Here is an 18,309-nt window from a genome sequence, read left to right as displayed (position 1 = left end):
TCCAATTAAGATAGAGTTTGTGCCCCCGGTGCCCAGACAACCAAGCAGACCAGCTCAAGCGGCCGTACCAGCACAAAATGGGCAGCCGGCCCAGGCACCAATACATGGACAGAGAGCTGTAAGGGGGTTCCCGGCGCAACTAAGAACCACATATGTGTCCCTATCACCTAGCGACACCATGAAACTATTGCAAAAATTACCCCAACTAAAACCTAGATACGGAAATTAGATGTTTTGACAAAAATTGTAGGAAATACGGAAATGCCACCGTTTCCATAACAGGGACATTCAGTCTGGATGAAACTACCTGAGGTGTATTGGGGATGGCTGCAGCAAGGGGATCAGGACAGAACCTGGTGTAATGGTATCGCTGCAGACTAGGCACAGCAGCAAGCCGATTTCCAAGCCTTTAGAGCAGAAATAGCACAAGTCTTAGGGCAAGCCCAAGTTAATTGGAAATATAGTGACTGGAGTAAAACAAGAAAAGGGTGAGGGTGCCCATGAATATGGCAATTGGACGTTTGAGGCATATTGTAACTATGGGTGTAGGTGCTGCACCGAACCGAGACGATGCACAGTTCATGCAATTGTACAAGGATGGCCTTAGCCTGGCCCGCCAGGCAATCCTAGACACTGGGCTAGTAGACAAGAACACATATGATGAGCTAGAAAGATGGGCCACCAGGGTAGATAACCACATAGGGAAAACGTAGATAAAGGTGTCAGCAGTGGAGGTTACAGACCCCACTGAAACGCTGGCCACCGTGACAGCTGTCCCTAAACCCGAGGTGTGCTTTAATTGTAAAAAGCCGAACATAAAATATTTACAGTTTTAGATGTAGCCAATGGATTTTGGTCGATACCACTGGACCAGGAATCCCAAGATAAATTCACTTTTACAGTGGGTGGGAGACAGTACACCTGGGTGTGGCTCCCACAGGGATTCCACAACAGCTCAAACATCTTCCTTTCGGTCACGAGTGAGAAGCTGAGTCAGTGTGATGTACAGCCATACAACAGTAAAATCTTACAATATGTAGTTGATATTGTAATAGTGTCAGAATCAGAAAGGGGCCACATCGGAGCTCTCTTGGTGGTCTTAAGGACACTGAAAATTACTGGATTTAAGATAAACCCCAAAAAAGGTGCAAGTAGGGCAAGCACTGGTTAGGTACTTAGGTCACAAGATCAGTCAGGAAAACAAGATTCTACCACAGGACAGGAAAATAGCCATCGCAGACATGCTCCCCCACCATAGTAAGTGGGGTCTGAGAGGTCATGGGGCTGTTCAACTACTGCCACAACTTCCTACCCCAGTTTGCAGCAACGGCTGAGCCGATACAGAGCTTAGTAAAGGAAGGAAAGTCCAGGACAGAAAAGATCGAATGGGGACCAGAGAAAGAGACTGTGTATACAGAGTTGGAGGCTGGTCTCATGTCAGCACCAGCCTTCAAGCTACCTGACATGTCCTGAACGTTCCACGTTTACAGCAGTATAGATGGGGATTTTTGCAATGCAGTAGTGAGACAACAACGAGGAGAAAGTATGAGACCCGTAGCATATTATTCCACACAGAAGTCCCCTGTAGTGAAGGGACTGGCCAGGTGCGTGGCAGCGCTAGACTGTGCCGCATGGGCAGTCCGGGTGTGCGAACCTGTCACTATGTCTGGATAAATAATACTGCACACCCACTATACTTTAGTGGAGTTGTTAAACACTGAAACTGAAAGCAGAGTCCAGATGGGCAGCATGGGAAGCTACCAAAAGATCAGGCAGTACAGATCATAAGGGAGACTAAAGTTAATCCAGCAAAAGAGATGATATCTGAAGTGGAACCGCACCAGTGTCAGATGAGATTAGACCAAGAGGTGGAGGGGGGCATCTCAGATGAACCACTTGAGAACCCAGATTTGATCCTCTATGTGGATGGATCTAGGAGCTACATAAACAGGCAATTTCGGACTGGGATGGGCAGTCGTAGACCAGAATGAAGAGGCTGTCCTAAAAGATGGATTAGAAGGGGCCGTGTCAGCTCAGGTAGCCAAGCTGATTGCCCTTACGGAGGCCCTCAAAGCGGCTAAAGACAAGATGGTGAACGTGTATACTGACAGCCGGTAAGCATTCGGGGTAGTCCATGACTACATGGCAGCATGGAATAGGAGGGGATTCATTACCTCAGGAGGGGGGCACATAAGGCACGAGAATGTAGTACGAGAGTTAGTGGAAGCAGCTCGGGTGCTGCAGAGGTGCCAGTTATTAAAATACAGGCGCATAGGAAGGTGGAAAACCAGCAACTGATAGGGGATGGGTGGATGTGCTCCCTGCATATTGATGCGACTGAGGGCTACCCCTAACAGGGCAACTGGGTTAAGCCTTTATGAGTTGATGACCGGGAGGGCTATGCGCTTGCCAAGGTAGAATATAGGACCCATCAGAGGTAAAATTAAAAACTATATTAAGCAATTGGACAGCTAAAGGAATTACAACAGGAAGTGAAAGACCAACAGGCTATCAAGGATTTAGCATAGAGGACAAAAGGGGTACCCCCGTCACCACCAGCTGAGGTCGGAGACATGGTGTTTGTTCAAATCGCCCCGAGCCAACCAGGTTTTGCCCCTAAATGGACTGGACCATACGAAATTCTTTTGACCAGCAATTCATGTACCTGCGTCGATAGGAAGGGAAAAGGTAGGTGGAAACACTGGTCGCAACCGAAAAGGTATGATGTAAGTAAGAAAGACTGATTTACCGGGCAGTGGGAGGAAAACAGGCAACGAGCAGTCCATACTGTGTTAGCCAAGTGGTTTAGGATTCATTCCCGATCTGGAGGACTGGCCAGCAGAAAGACAAAAATAGGAATCCTCAACTACAGGGAGGGTCACCGTGGGCTGTGCACAAGGAGGGGTGAAAAGGAGAAAGCTGCCTCTTATATATGACCTAACCCCTGGTGATCACCAGCAGTATGCTTCATTACAGAAATAACAATAACCAGGTAACCTCCACGCCAAGATGGAAAAAAGCTGGGTGTCAATAATCATTACCAGGGCCCTGGCTATTGCAGCCACCAGCATACAGAACATAAACCGTGAAGCAGCGGCTGGTATGGGCTTATACTACAAGACTGTCAGCAACAGATATTGCGTGAAAGGAGGTGTGAATATCACAATGGAAAGGTCAGTGCTCTTCAAGTGTGGCACCGGGCTTATGCAACTATCCGTTGGAATGAGCAATGGAGAGAGCCTAGGGCAGAGCTCGCATATAGGAATGGAACTCTGATGGAAAAATGAGGGCCCAATATGCTTCCAGATCAGTGATGATTTGGATGAACCCTGGACACGTGCGAAGGGGGCACAGGTCCAGATACAATGTGTGAGAGGTTTTTCACAATTTACCTTCACATCCCAGGACAACAGCAACTGGGGTCACTGTTCCGGGGAGGAGGACTTGGGAATGACAGATACCTGGCATTGGATCTTGAGGCCCAAACACGCAGAGTTGATTACAACGGTGGACCCCTGGACTGACACCACCCCACTATCACAGGATACAACAACACCACAGAGATGACCTTGCGCAGACATGACCCCTGGGCCACATAATGGACTGGTACTGTACACGGACAGTGAACTATTGTATGACTAATGTTAAACATGAAATTGTACCAGTAATTGTGAACCTGGCAGATATACAACTGCCTGAGTATTACAGTAACCAAGCGCCCCTACGAAAACTATACAAATTACTGAGTAAGGCCATGATTAATCAGGCGGCTGATGCCACGGACGCCACTAGATTCATGGGACCTGCTGCTTTCCACCGCCAGAAGAGAGGGTTAGTTAACAATGTACTGACAGGGGTGAACACAGGCACTTCCGTGGTAAACTCTCTCAACATTCAAGGAATCAACTCTGAGGTCACAAATCTTAAAGGGATCATGAGGCAGCTGCTTATAAGAGCTGTGAGGGGCGGAGAAATGGCAGCGGCCCTTGGGGGGTAAGAGTGTGGCACCTCTATTGGAAAGCATCCACGTTATAGAGACCCATGCTAAAACCACCAACCAATTAATAGAAAGGGAGGAATGACAAGAGGACAGCACCCAAAAAAGCCAGTTGTGCCATGCTTACGGCCAGGGGATGATCGGGCAATTAAGACATAATCTGGCCTAGATCCATAGGGGAGAGGTACTGGGCTGGGTCAACAGTTCCTGGTTGTGGGGGATGGCCAAGAATCCAGGTGTCATTGACACCAGTACATTGAAAGGAATGACCGGGGTGTATCTGGTGATTCAGAAGTGCACCACAAACCAAATGAACGTGATAGGCATTGTATTGGCAATCCCCTCAGTCACAGCAGACACAGGCCCGCACCCTCAGTAACAAGTGGAGAATATTGGGTTAATCTGAGACAATGAGTCCCTCCGGTACTACCCCATAGACATGCATGCCATTGACAAGAATGAGGGCATAGACGGGGTATCACTGAGTGGGTGCAGGAGGGAAGGTAGCCTCATAATTTGCCCCCATCCAGTCGGAAGGGGTGGGGGGTGCTGGACGAATGCAGGTACAACCAAATGGAGGGTTGTATGTTAGAAATTGCCCACATCACACCCACTCAGGATACAAGGGAAAGGGGAAATACTGTGTGACAACTACTGAGCAGTCATACATGTACGGAAACCTGCATTGCAACATCACAACCCCAAATTCTGCTTTAAACCCCGGCTCCCAGTTACTATTGGACACACGCAAGTGGTGTACATCCAACAAAGGGGCCAGGTCTTAGTCAACGCCTCCGACACACTCCACGATACCCTGGAACAGTATAAGGAACCTTAGCAGACCCCAATTCCCCACCTTCCCGAAAGTCTGACAAAGATTAAAGGTGACTTACAAAAGGTGATGAAACAGTATTACATGTTACAGGGAGTGTTTAAAAGGCTAATCAATGAAACGGAAGAGCAATTGAGAAATCCGACATGCTGGGAGCAAGTGTGGGACTGGGGTCTGAATGTGAATATGCACCTATGGATAAGAATAATCTCTCATATACTCGTCGCAGTGCAGCAAGTGTTAGCATTGGCGTGGGGAATTGCACCATGTCACACCTGTAAGAAGAAAGCCCTTAGACATAGGACAAAAATAATGTTAAAGGAGCAACAACGGCTGCTGGGGCAGGACACGATATTAATGTAGTAGGGTCTCAACCTCCTGTCTTAGTGGTCGCGCACCATCAGAAAGACAGGAGTCTTGGACATTAGGAAGCTTAAAAACTTGGGGAGAGGTCTGGGTGATGCCATGGCCCAGAGGACTTGCTCGGATCGGCATCACCGGAGCCATGACAGAACCATCGGATGCAGATTAATTGGCTAGCTTAACCTAACGGTTATGCACCCTACAGGGGAGACTGAAGATGCAGAAAATTTGGATTTATTTTAAAGAGCCAGCCAGGGCCAGCAGCTAGGGCACCAAAGCATATACAGACAATCACAGCCTTACATGAAAGTTAAAAACTTGTACAAAGGGCTCAGCTGTAAATTTGCAATTAGGAAATGGGAGACACACATGGGCGGGGACATGGGATGGCTCAATCAAGAAATGGGGGAGGCCATTTCACACCATCTGATAGCCTTGAACCACATCCATTCAGCCCCTGTAAACCTTTTGAATAGAACAAACATATTATTTGCTATCTCCCAAAAGGACAATGCTTAGTCTCTACACTGAAATTACTGTACAAGGACACAATTATCAGCCCACCAAGGGTCATTGTGCTGTGGCCTTTGTCTAACTAATACCATTAAGTTGTAACTGATAGTAAAAAATATATAAACTCTGCTCATTTGAACCTCGGTGGAGAAACGCCTGGATTGGCCAGCATTTGCTCCCCACATGCATAATAAAGGAACCACTTGAATATTGCATCTGGACTCCGAGTGTTGAAATTTTGTACCAGAGTATTCCTCAGACCTTTCAAGGCCATTAAGTAATCAATTAAGTTAAATTTTTTGCTGCCTGTGCAACCTAATGCTTGGCGGGCAAGCAAAAAGTCCAAGTGGCCTTTGCATTTTTTTGGAAAACTCATCCACGGGTGGGGTGAGGTTTCCAAAAGTAAATAAAATTGAAATAAAAACTTTTATTTTTCATTAATAACATGTCCCTGCACGTGTGACAGAGGCACATGAGGGGACATGTTCCATTACATTTTTATTTTTTTTCATTATTTTTTCATATCTCTTCATCTCCCTGAGTCAGCTCTGTGCCTCAAGGAGATTATGAAGCGCTCACTCACGTGCATGCGTAAAGTTCATGCTTGGACCACTCGCTCACACCCCCACCCCCAACACACAGGCGAGAGCTGCCGCTCATGATTCACGCCAGGCGGGCCTTAATTGTCCAGCATGAAAGCACGGTCTGGTGCCAAAAGCGGGCAGCATTTGGCTTCCTGACCACCCCCCCACCGAGCCCACCCACCAAGGGCAAAATTCTGCCCAATATTTCACACTCCACCTCATTAACTAGAATGTCTGCATCATCCCTCTCCTTATTGGAGACAGAGACAAAGTACTCATCGAGAACCCTGCCCACATCTTCAGCATCAACGCACAAGTTACCATGTACATCTCTGATAGGCCCTATCCTCCCTTAGTTATTCCCTTGCTCTTAATGTATTGGTAAAACATCTTTGGGTTTTCTTCGATTTTACCTGCCAATATTTTTTTGTATCCTCTCTTTGCTTTCGCTATTTCCATTTTTACTTCACCCCTGCACTTTCTATACTCCATTAGGCTTTCCACAGTATTAAGGCTTTTGCGACTGTTATAAGCTTTCTTTTTCTGTGTTATCTTGGCCTGTATGCTTCTGGATAGTCAGGGGGCTCTAGATTTGGAAGCACCACCTTTTTTCTTTCTGGGGACATGTCTACACTGTGCCCATAAAATCTCACTTTTGAATGCCTCCCGATGATTTGGCACTATTTTCCACTCTAATAGCTATATCCATCTGGTCTTGCCAGCTCACCTCCGAGCTTCGTAAAATTTGTCTTCCCCCAATTTAGAACTTTCACTCCTGTTCTATCTTTGTCCTTTTCCATAATGGTCCTAAATCTAACTGCATTATGGTCACTATCTCCAAAATGGTCACCCACTGCTATTTCATCCACTTGCCCAGCTACATTTCTGAAGACTAAATCTAGAATTGCACCCCATCTCATTAGGCTTGTTACGCGCTGACTAAAAAAGTTCTCTTGAATGTCGTTCAAGAATTTTGCAACCATTGTGCCCTTCATACTGTTTGTCTCCCAAGTGATTTTGGGGTAGTTGAAGTCTCCAACTATTACTGTCCAATTTCTTTGCATTCAGAAATTTGCCTACGTATTTGCTCTTGTAACTCCCTTCCACTATTTGGGGGTCTATAGTACACTCCTGGCAGTGTGGCTACCCCTTGCTTATTTCTGAGCTTAACCCATACAGCCTCATTTGATGTTTCATTAAGTAGATCATCTCTCCTGACAGCTGTAATTGATTCTTTAACCAATAATTCTACCCCCTGCCTTTGTTATCCCCCTCCCTATCCTGTCTGAAAACCTATCTCCAGGACTGTTGAGCTGCCATTTTTGCAGCTCCTTAAGCCAAGTTTCCATTATCGCAATGATATCATGTTGCCATCTGTCTATTTGTTCCCGCAGCTCATCAGCTTTATTTGCTGTAACCCTTGCATTTACATATATACCTTTTAACACTGCCAAATTCCTGTGCTGTACACTTTTTAATCTGTGCTGCTTCTGTCTTTCAGAGTCACTCACTAATTATCTATCTCCCATTCCCTGCTCTGACTTTGCCCTCAGATTCCCACCCCCCACCAATCTAGTTTAAACCACACCACCCCCCCACCCCCCCACCCCTCCCAACAGAACTGCCCAACAGCACTAGCAAATCTCCCTGCGAGGATATTCATCCCAGTACTGTCAGGTGTAGACCGTCTGGCTTGTCCAGATCCCATCTTCCCCAGAGCTGGTCTCAATGCCCCAGAAATCCAATGTCCTCCCTCCTACACCAGCTTTCCAGCCACGTGATTAATTGCTCAATGATTCGCCTATTTCTACACTCACTTGCATGTGGGACTGTGAGTAATCCTGAGATTACTGCTTTAGGGGTCCTGCTTTTCAATCTCCTTTGCAATTCTCTAAAGGCTGCTTTCAAGCCTCATCCCCTTTCCTACCTTCGTCATTGGTACTGACGTGGACCACGACCTCTGGCTGATCACCCACCCCCTGAAGAATGTCCTGCAGCCGCTCCGTGACATCCTTGACCCTGGCACTAGTGAGGCAACATACCATCCTGGACTCATATCTACAGCCACAGAAATGCCTGTCTGTTCCCCTAACTAATGAATCCCCTATCACTATAGCTCTTCCTTTCATCTTCTTCCCCTCGAGTACAGCTGAGCATCTCATAGTGCCACAAACTTGGCTGTGACTGCACTCCTATGAGGAACCAGCACCCTCACCAGCTCCCCAAATGGAAAAACAATTTGTGAGCAGGACCCCAGGGGACTCCTGCACTACCTGCCTAGTTTTCTTGGACTGCCTGGCGGTCACCCATTCCCTTTTTACCTCCAGGCTCCTAATCTGTAGTGATCACCTCTCTGAATGCGCTATCCATGTTGCTCTCAGCCCTTTATCAAAATTCATGAACATGTCCCAGCTCATCTGACACTGTCACATGAGGGGACATGTCTTAAAATATTTCCTTTCCTTTATTTCAATTTTTAAGCTGTAAAATAATCTCCTGGAGGCACCTCAATTTCTGCCCTTTGTGTGGAAGCTACTTAGAAGTCAGTAGCATCGAGGAGTTGCGTTGAAAATAAACCAGCTTGAACCAAAAGACCAGCCTGGATTAATTCTTCCACTACAATCTCTTATTGCGAGTAACACCTATGATTAACTCTGCTAGATGGTTATTGTTCATAAAAACACTAAACAGCAGCCACTTTGGCCAGCATATTAAGGTAACAGTTTAAAAGAAAACTATAACTTCTAACCTTGTGATGGCATCAGTTGAGCTGCTGTGATATCAAAGCATTCATTGAAACTTGACAAAATGGGAACAATATTACTCAATGATTTCTAACACTGTATCTATACATGGAGCAGTAAAGATGACTGATAATAGAAACAAGACACTAAAATGGCCTTGTGGATAAAACTCTTTTGCCATCACTTACTCCAGCTCTGCTACATCATTGCAGTTCTCCAGTGTAGAGCCCAGCTCTTCCAAATGTTCCAATTGAAAACAACAGTTGGTCAGACTGCAAAAGAGTTCACAAGAAGATTACTTAAATCTTTCAACATTAAAGCACAAATGATGCACAATTGTTCAAGTTTCTGATGGGAATGCTGTCACTATACTGATTTGTTCTCATTCATTAGATTCCCTCACCTCATGTTTTCTTTGAATATACATTGGGGCATCCAGATTTTATTGATGGAAGGCTCCACTAACCTATTTCAATTTTAGGCATCACATCTACTAAAAAAATGAATTGGGAATGTACAACCAAAAAGGCAGATTTAATTTATGTTATGTGGATTATATATCACAGAATTTTAATGGCACAGAAGGAGGTCAGTCGGTTCATTGTGTTTGCACCAGCTCTCCAAATAAGCATTATGACTGAGTGCCATTGCCCTGGCTTTTCCCCGTACTCCTGTTCATTGTTTCTATTCAAATAATCATCTAATGTCCTCTTGAATGCCTCGATTGAACCTGCCTCCACCACACTTTCGGGCAGTGCATTCCAGGCCCGAAGCACTCGTTGCGTAAAAAATGTATTTTTCTCACATCACATTTGCTTCTTTTGCAAATCACTTTAAATCTGTGCCCTCTCGTTCTTGATCCTTTTATGAGCAGGAACAGTTTCTCCCAATCTACTCTGTCCAGCCACCTCATGATTTTTGAACATCTCTATCAAATCTTCTTTTAGCCTTCTTCTCCCCAAGGAGAACAGTCCCAACCTCTCCAATCTATCCTCATAGCTGAAGTTTCTCATTCCTGGAATCATTCTTGTAAACCTCTTCTGCACTCTCTTCAATGTGTTTGCATCCTTCCTATAATGTGGCACCCAGAACTGTACACAATACTCCAGCTGAGGTCTAATGAATGTCTTATATAAATTCAGCATAACCTCCCTGCTCTTGTGAAATTTCACCCCTTATTTTATATTGTCTATCCATGTTCTTCTACCAAAAGGCATCACCTCACACTTCTCCGCATTGAACTTATCTGCCCACTCCATCAACTTGTCTACGTCCTCTTGAAGTTCCACACCATCCTCCTCACCGTTCACAACACTCCCAAGCTTTGTATCATCTGCAAATTTGAAATTGTCCCCTGCACACCAAGATCTAGGTCATTAATATATATCAGGAAAAGCAAGGATCCCAATACCTGGGGAACTTCACTAGGAACCTTCCTCTAGCCCGAAAAATATCCATTACTCTCTGCTTCCTATTTTTCAGCCAGTTTTGTATCCAAGTTGCTACTGTCCCTTTTATTCCATGAGCAATAACTTTTCTCAAGTTTGTTGTGTAGCACCATGTCAAATGCCTTTTGAAAGTTCACGTACACCACATTAACAGCATTACCTTCATTGACCCTTTCTGTCACCTCTTCAAAACACTTCAGCAAGTTAATTAAATATAATTTCCCCTTTAGCAATCCATGCTGGCTTTTCCTTATCAACCCATATTTTCCCATGTGACTTCTAATTCTATCCCGAATAACTGTTTCAAGAAGCTTGCCCACCACTGTGATCTGTAATTGCTGAGCCTATCCTTACAACCTTTTTTGAACAAGGGCATAATGTTTGCAATTCTCCAGTCCTCTGGCACCACCCCTGATTCTACAGAAGACTGAAAGATTATGGTCTACAATTTCTACTCTCACTTCCTTCAATATCCTTGGATACATCTCATCTAGTCCTTGTGCCTTGTCAACTTTAACTATCATCAGTCTATTCAACACTTCCTTATCAATTTTGAACCCTTCTAGTGACAAGAGTTTCCTTGTCTGTCACCATGGCCTTGGTAGCATCTACCTCCTTGGTAAAGACCGATGCAAAGTATTCATTTAATACCTCAGCCATGGCCCCCTCATCCATGTGTAAATTCCCCTTTAGGTCCCTAACCAGCCCTACTCCTCCTTTTACCACCCTTTTACTATTTATATGTCTATAGAAGACTTTATGTTGGCTGCCAGTCTTTTCTCACAATCCCACTTTGCTTCTCTAACATGCTTTTTCACCTCCCCTCTTAATCTTCTGTATTCCTTTTGGCTCTCAATTGTATTTTCTGCCTGACATCTGTCTTAAGTGTATTTTATCTCCTTTATTTTAATTTCTATCTCCCCTTTTCATCCAGGGAACTCTGGATTTGTTTGTCCTACCTTTCCCTTTCAATGGAATATACCTTGACTGTGCCTGAACCAATTCTTTTTTTGAAGGTAGCCCATTGTTCAGCTACAGTTTTTTCTGCTAATCTTTCATTCCAGTTTATCTGGCCCAGCTCCATTCTTGCCCCAGCGAAGTCAGCTCTCAACCAGTTAATTATTCTTATTCTGGATTGCCTATCGTCATCCTAAAACATACGATACAATGATCGCTGTCTCCTAAATGTTCCCCTACTGACACTTGATCTACTTGGCCCACCTCATTTTCAAGAACCAGGTCCAACAGTGCATCCTTTCTTGTTGGATTGGACACATACTGCTGTGGAAAATTCTCCTGAACACAATCTAGGAACTTTTGCCCCTCTCCACCCTTTACACTGTCACTGTCCCAGTCTATATTTGGGTAATTTAAGTCCCCAATTATAACTGCTCTTTAATGCTTGCATCTCTCTGTAATTTCCCTGCAGATTAGTTTTTCTACATTCTTCTCACTATTTGGCAGCCTATAAACTACACAGACCAATGTAATCGCACCCGTTTTGTTCCTTAGCTCTAGCCAAATTGATTCTGTTATTGAACCCTCTTTCTCCAGCACTGCAATGATCTCTTTAACCAATACTGCCGACCCCCCACCAACCGCAAACTCCCCCCCCCCCCCCCCCCCCCCCCCCCCCCGCCACCTCCTTTCCTGAACATCTTGTACCTGGGAATATTTAATACCCAGTTCTGCCCTTCCTTGAGCCAGGTCTCTGTTATCACCACAACATCATATTTCCACATGGCAATATGCGCATGTAACTCCCCAATCTTATTTACTATACTGTGTGCACTCACATATATGCACAGTAACCCTGATTTAGATTTTGTTACTTTCTACCTCACCCCAACTTTACCCATTAACTTACTATTCTCTATATTAATGCCATCTGACCCTCCCAATATTTTGTGCACCCTGGTATTTCCCTCTAATATTTTCTCTTGGTTCCCACACCTCTGTCAAGTTAGCTGAAAGCCCTTCCAACAGTACTAGCAAAACATCCCGCAAGAAACTCAGTCCCAGTTCTGTTCAGGTGCAAACCATTAGGCTTGTACAGGTGTCATCTCCCCAGAGCCAGTCCCAGTGTCCCAGGAATCTAAAGCCCTCCCTCCTACATTATCTTTCCAGCCATGTATTCATCTGCCTTATCTTCATATTTCTGTACTCACTGGCACGTGGCACTGGGATTAATCCAGAGATTACTGCATTTGAGGCCCTGCTTGCTAATTTTCTACCTTGCTCCCTAAATTATGATTGCAGGATCGCACCCCCCTTCCTATCTAAGTCACTGGTACCAATGTGGACCACAACCTCTGGCTGATCATCCTCCTCAGATGAATGTCCTGCAGCTGCTCTATGACATCCCTGATCCTGGCATGAGGGAGGCACATACCATCCTGGAGTTATGTCTTCAGCCACAGAAACAACTGCCTGTTCTCCTAGCCAATGAATCCCCCGTCACTATAGCTCTTCCTTTCTTCTTCCTCCTCTCTTGTACAGCTTATGTTGCCACAAGCTTGGCTCTGACTGCACTCTTCTGGGGAACCAGCGCCCTCACCAGCTTCCAAAACGGAAAACCGATTTGTGAGCGGGACTCCTGCACCACCTCCGCACAGAAAGAGAATGGGTCACCCATTCTCTTTCTGCCTCCAGGCCCTTAAGCTTCAGTGTGACCACGCCTCTGAACGTGTTATCCACATAACTCTCAGCCTCGCGGATACGCCACAGTGACTCCAGCTGCCACTCGAACTCTGAAACCCGGAGCTCAGGTTTCTGGCAGCACTTCCTGCACATGTGGACATCTAGGACACTGGTAACATCCATGACTTTGCACATATTACGGGGCACACATTTCACTCGACTGAGCTGCCCTGCCATGTCTTAACTCTATTTCTCTTAAGTTAACTTTATTCTACTTTGGATTATTTATAGTACTTTATTATATTGGCCCTAAATTTCCCTTGTTCCTGGCGCTTCTCAGTTAAATCCAAGTATAGCAACTTATTTAAAAATATTACACTTTTCTAATTTACACACCAGGTTCTACTTACGAAAGCCGCCGCTCTTCTTTGAGGAAAAGTAGAAAAGGAAAGGAGCACCTCCTCCTTCAACCCCCTCAGTCATCAAACTCCAACTGTCGACACTCTACTGCAGCCCAGAACAGCATTCCAGAGCAGACAAAGTCAGCACTATAAGATAGCCTACTTTTATACTCTCTGAATCTAGCCTCTCATAGCTGATTAAGCCAGTTATCTAATTAACTAGTTGTAGCTGCAAGAAGAACCTGTATGAACCCTTTTTAAGGCTGGACTAAAACTCATCTTCTTCCAACCCTTACAGAAACTTTTAGATAATTGCTAAATTAAAGAAAGGCTAGACTTTAGATTGAATTTAAACCTTAAATTCCCCAAGTCAGCAAAATCCTGCGCATATTTCAGATAAACCATGAAGGTTTTTCATGTTGATGTTTTTATGGGTTAATGTGCTGGTTTTGAGCACACTCACATGGAGCAGTGTATGGAATGGAATGTTTATTGTGCTTGTCTGCATTAAAACAGTAATTATCAAATTTCAATCCATCAGTCGTGAAGCATTTTGGGGGAATCCCAAGATCTTAAGAAAGGTCCTTTCTTTGAGCACTTATCCAGGCTACTTATTAGATGCTTTCGCTGATTCCTTAGGGCAGTTTACCTTAGTTTTCTCAATGGTGCAGGCACGATCTTTGAATCTCCAGTGTAACTCAATCTAAAATCTACCAGTGGGGACTTCCGTTCATCTCTGTAAAAATAGTGGATTGTCAGGACATCGAAATATCAGTCCTTTATTATTCTGAAAGAAATTTTAAATAGAACTGGCTTTTATCAATAATAATAAATCCCAGGACAAATGTGACAAACCAATATCTGGAGTTAGTATAGATGCAAATTAGACCTGAAATCTCTTCCTATACCTGGACTCCTATCTGGTAGCTTACCCTAGCTAGGGATAGAAAGAAGTTTAAGCTACAAATGCACCATACTTTCAGCAGAGCAGAAACATTCTGCTCACTGCCTGGTCAAACACAACTGCTGAGAATTTCTGATGGGGTTCTCCCCAGCAGCCCCCTTATCTCTGGTAGAAATGGCATTTATATTTACATGGTATGAAGGATTTGTGATTGATGGAACCACATACCCAGCTTCCTGAACCCACCTGCCCCCACCACCCCCTCCACTTCCACACACACAGGAAATTCCCAGTGAACTTATTTTCCAAACCAGGAAAGGTAGACGACAAGAAAGCTCAGCAGATTCCACATCCCAGCTATGTGATTGTTCCTCCACCTCTAATCCTAACCAACTAGCTCATTGTTTATAACAAAATATATGCTCTTTACTTATGCAAGGCTCAAGTTGTTTGTTGATAGATTAAAATTATTTTCGAACAATGCGAATTTAAACATTGTACTGGCTGAGTGAGCTCCAGCACATTTAGCAATTTGGACCAGATTCAGTTTAATGGACTGAACTAAAATTGGGCCAAGTGAAATGAAACCATCACACTAAGACTGTTCAAACATCACAACAAAGGACATTTATTTGGAAACTACCAATGAATGGTTGAAGCCACCAATCTTGCCGTTTTCATGGAAAAATGGTCAGAGTCATGGGATTTGAACCCCAAATATCAGAAAATACCATCTAATAAAAACAAAATTTGATTCAATCACCACAAACCAACAACCCCAATTATAAATGGTTCAGAATGCAAATCCCAAAACATCAGCGACAGTCTCAGAATCCCATGTGATAAAATCAACATTTACATCATCATACATCAATGACCATGGTAATTATGGTAAGGAAAAAGATTGGGAATCAGAATTCTGGAATACACTATTATATACAAATGTTTGACGTATTTGTATTTAAATGACTCTTTCTGTATGCAATTTCTTACCTCAATTCAGTGTCTTCTTGCCATTCTGCTAATTTAAGTAACACTGTCTGGGGATGGATCAGGCTATAGAAAGTAAATTACAAATACAAAATTGAACTTAAATGAAGGTATACAAATAGATCACCTTTTATCAAGAAGGTCTATGAAACCTTTTCTTGCCTCATTAATGAAGTGCTTGCCAGTGGGAGGCTTCAGTTACCGAGCATGCCCCATCTCTCCCTCCTTCACCTCCCCATCTCCCCCTCCTTTAATTCCCCCATCTCCCTATCCTTCACTCCCGCCCACATCCCTCATGGGGGGAGTTGATGAAAAGGCAGGATTTCGCCAAAAAAAGGAATGCCTACCTATTCACAGGCTTTTTGCACTTGCAGCAATTGTGAGCCTCAGCGAGCAGTCCATTAGGCCACACCCACCAACCAAAAAAAAAGTAATAATTTACAGGGGTCTCCCAGGTCTCATAAATCAGTCCAAGCTTCACGGCAACCATTGCTGCCTCAGAGTTGGCGACCCCGAAATCTCACCTCACCTAAGTTTGGGAAAATGTGCATTAATGTGTAGTAGTGAAGGTCACTACTCATTTAATCTGAAGGTTAGGGCAAGAATCTCTTACACATAGCTTCAATCCCAATACTACAGCATTTTGTTAAAGAGAGACTGTGACAATGTAATATACAGATAGATCATTTTTTGGATATCATGAGTGCTATCGTAGAGCAAGGCAAAGTTCAGTGTATTGCGAGTCAGAGGAGCAGAATAAGGCCATATCACAAGTCCAGCCCACAAGTTCTCCCTTCTTAACACCTAATGGCTCAGTGGATAAATACGCTAGGTGATATCACATTCAGACACACGGGCCAAAACACAGTGAGATTCTTTAGCTAATTTAGGAACATGGGAGTTGCTAGACAGAAAAAAAGGCTCAACTAGTTTGCCTTCTACTATCCTGGTAGTGCCATGCCACAGGGGTAATGGGGCTGTTGGCTACACGTAGCAATCAATCTCTAGCAAATAGTGTGAAACAGACCCAGACATGAGGTGAGGAAAATCCGGGCAGTAGAAAGCCATGCGAATCATAGGTCCAAAGTCACTTCTTCCTCCCAAACATGCAACACATATATGTCATGCCTTAAATTATTCATATATTTTATTTCCAAATATTATTTTCGGAAGGAAATCTACTTCATTTGCATTTAAATGAATGTCCCAAAGACTGAACACCCATTTCAAGCACAGGCCAAACCTTACTGTTCAGTTAAGATAGTTTGTCATGATCTACATTACCTAGTTTCTTTAGAATCCTAAAAGTAGCAATTAATGTGATACATCTCTACTGCAATTGGCCTGGCAGCTGATGCAGCATGGGGAGAGGAGCAAGAAGGGAGGCTGACAGGAAGGTCACTTTCCTAATGGCCTCTGGAAATTGTACATGTTTAATTGTGGATGGTGATATGACTGAGTTTGGCTGCCACGATCTTCATGAGAAAAGGACGGCCAACACTCAATAATGCAATGCTCGGTACCTGTAACCCAGTGATGCACGTTGGGTGCTGTCTGGCCAGATTAGGAGGTGCTGAAGTCTGAGCCCTACTCTGTGCCCCATTTGCCCAGTGTGCGAAAACAGGCCCCAGAACTGGCTGTGGCTTTCAGAGCCAGACCTACCATGTACTGGGTTCATAATGGCCCCATCTTACATAGAATTACATAGAGATTTCAACATGGAGACAGGCCAGTTGGCCTAACTGGTCCAAGTTGATGCTTATTCTCCACATAAACATAGTTCAACATAAATTAGGAGCTCTTCCCAGAATGCACTGGATTCCTTGAGTAGTGCTTCAGGCACCAAGCACCATTTCTAATGTATTCATGGATGGTCAGCATAAGATTATAAACTTCTATTCCTGGATGATCCTCTCTTTGTTATAGGACTACCAATGGTTTGTACTTGAAACTCAAATGGATAATTCCTTAAAGGGGTCTTATTCTCAAATGTATTAAAAAGAAAATGGCACTGCTTTCAAGAACAACCAGGGGGCCCTTCACTGCCACTGCACAAGGTATCCCACTCCCAGTCCCTGAGGCAGTCCTAGTGAGTCACAAACTACAACCCCAGGGTACACTAGAAACACTGAAAGGAGTTGGTCTTGGTCATCTGATTGTAGCCCTGTCTTGGCTCATGGTGAGCCAAGGCAGCAGATGTTTTGCAAAAAATCACCACAATTAATGGAGTATGGAATCAGATTAAGGGAAAATTGTAAATAAGTAAGAAGAGGGCATTGTTGACATTGTTAAAGCACTGGACCCACTGAGCCTTTTGTCTTTTCTTCTCAATAAATATTTAATCAGTGCCCAATCAACTGGTTTACAGAACTATTTCCTTCACTGTCAGCATACCATGGTTGCAGGATGCACTGCAGTGTCCCCAAGGTATGTTTTACATAAAATAGTTTGTGGAATGTGGAAGTCACTAGCATTTCTTAACCAACCCTAACTGCCCTGAGGAGGTGACTCTCTTGATACTGCATTGTAGTGGGTTAATACAACTGGATGGTTTGCTTGGACCCTTCAGAGCGCTCCTCAGGACTCTTCAGAGAACAGTCGATCATAGTTGTGTGGGACTGGAGACACCATGTAGCTAAAATGGGATAAGGATGGCAGGTTTACTTCTCGAAAGGGCTTTAGTGATCCAGTTGGGCTTTTACAATAATCTGACAGCTTTGTGGTCACTTATACTGAGATCAACATTTAATTTCCAGAATTTTTAAACTGAATTCAAAATTCTCAAATTGCCATGATGAGATTTGAAATCATGTTCTCTGGATTATTAATCCAGGCATTTGGATTACTAATCTAGTAACATAAGCACTACACTATCATACCCTTCTATGGGGGC

At 44.1% G+C, this 18,309-nt stretch overlaps 1 protein-coding gene across 10 annotated transcripts in view; it reads right to left on the bottom strand.

Moving 5' to 3' along the window:
- Positions 1–18,309, bottom strand: part of nlrc5 (NLR family, CARD domain containing 5) — a 211,434-nt gene that overhangs the window by 88,709 nt on the left and 104,416 nt on the right. For all 10 annotated transcript variants that reach the window (XM_041191229.1, XM_041191236.1, XM_041191233.1 and 7 more), the window contains 3 exons: positions 15,420–15,482; positions 14,172–14,258; positions 9,222–9,305 (listed from right to left, as the gene is read on the bottom strand). In XM_041191229.1, coding sequence (XP_041047163.1) covers positions 9,222–9,305; positions 14,172–14,258; positions 15,420–15,482 — 234 coding nt within the window. The remainder of the gene's footprint in view (positions 1–9,221; positions 9,306–14,171; positions 14,259–15,419; positions 15,483–18,309) is intronic.

Source organism: Carcharodon carcharias, chromosome 7 (assembly GCF_017639515.1).
Source record: "Carcharodon carcharias isolate sCarCar2 chromosome 7, sCarCar2.pri, whole genome shotgun sequence".
NCBI lineage: Eukaryota > Metazoa > Chordata > Chondrichthyes > Lamniformes > Lamnidae > Carcharodon > Carcharodon carcharias.
The sequence above is the reverse complement of the archived record's forward strand: the minus strand, read 5'-3'. Positions and strand labels throughout refer to the sequence as shown.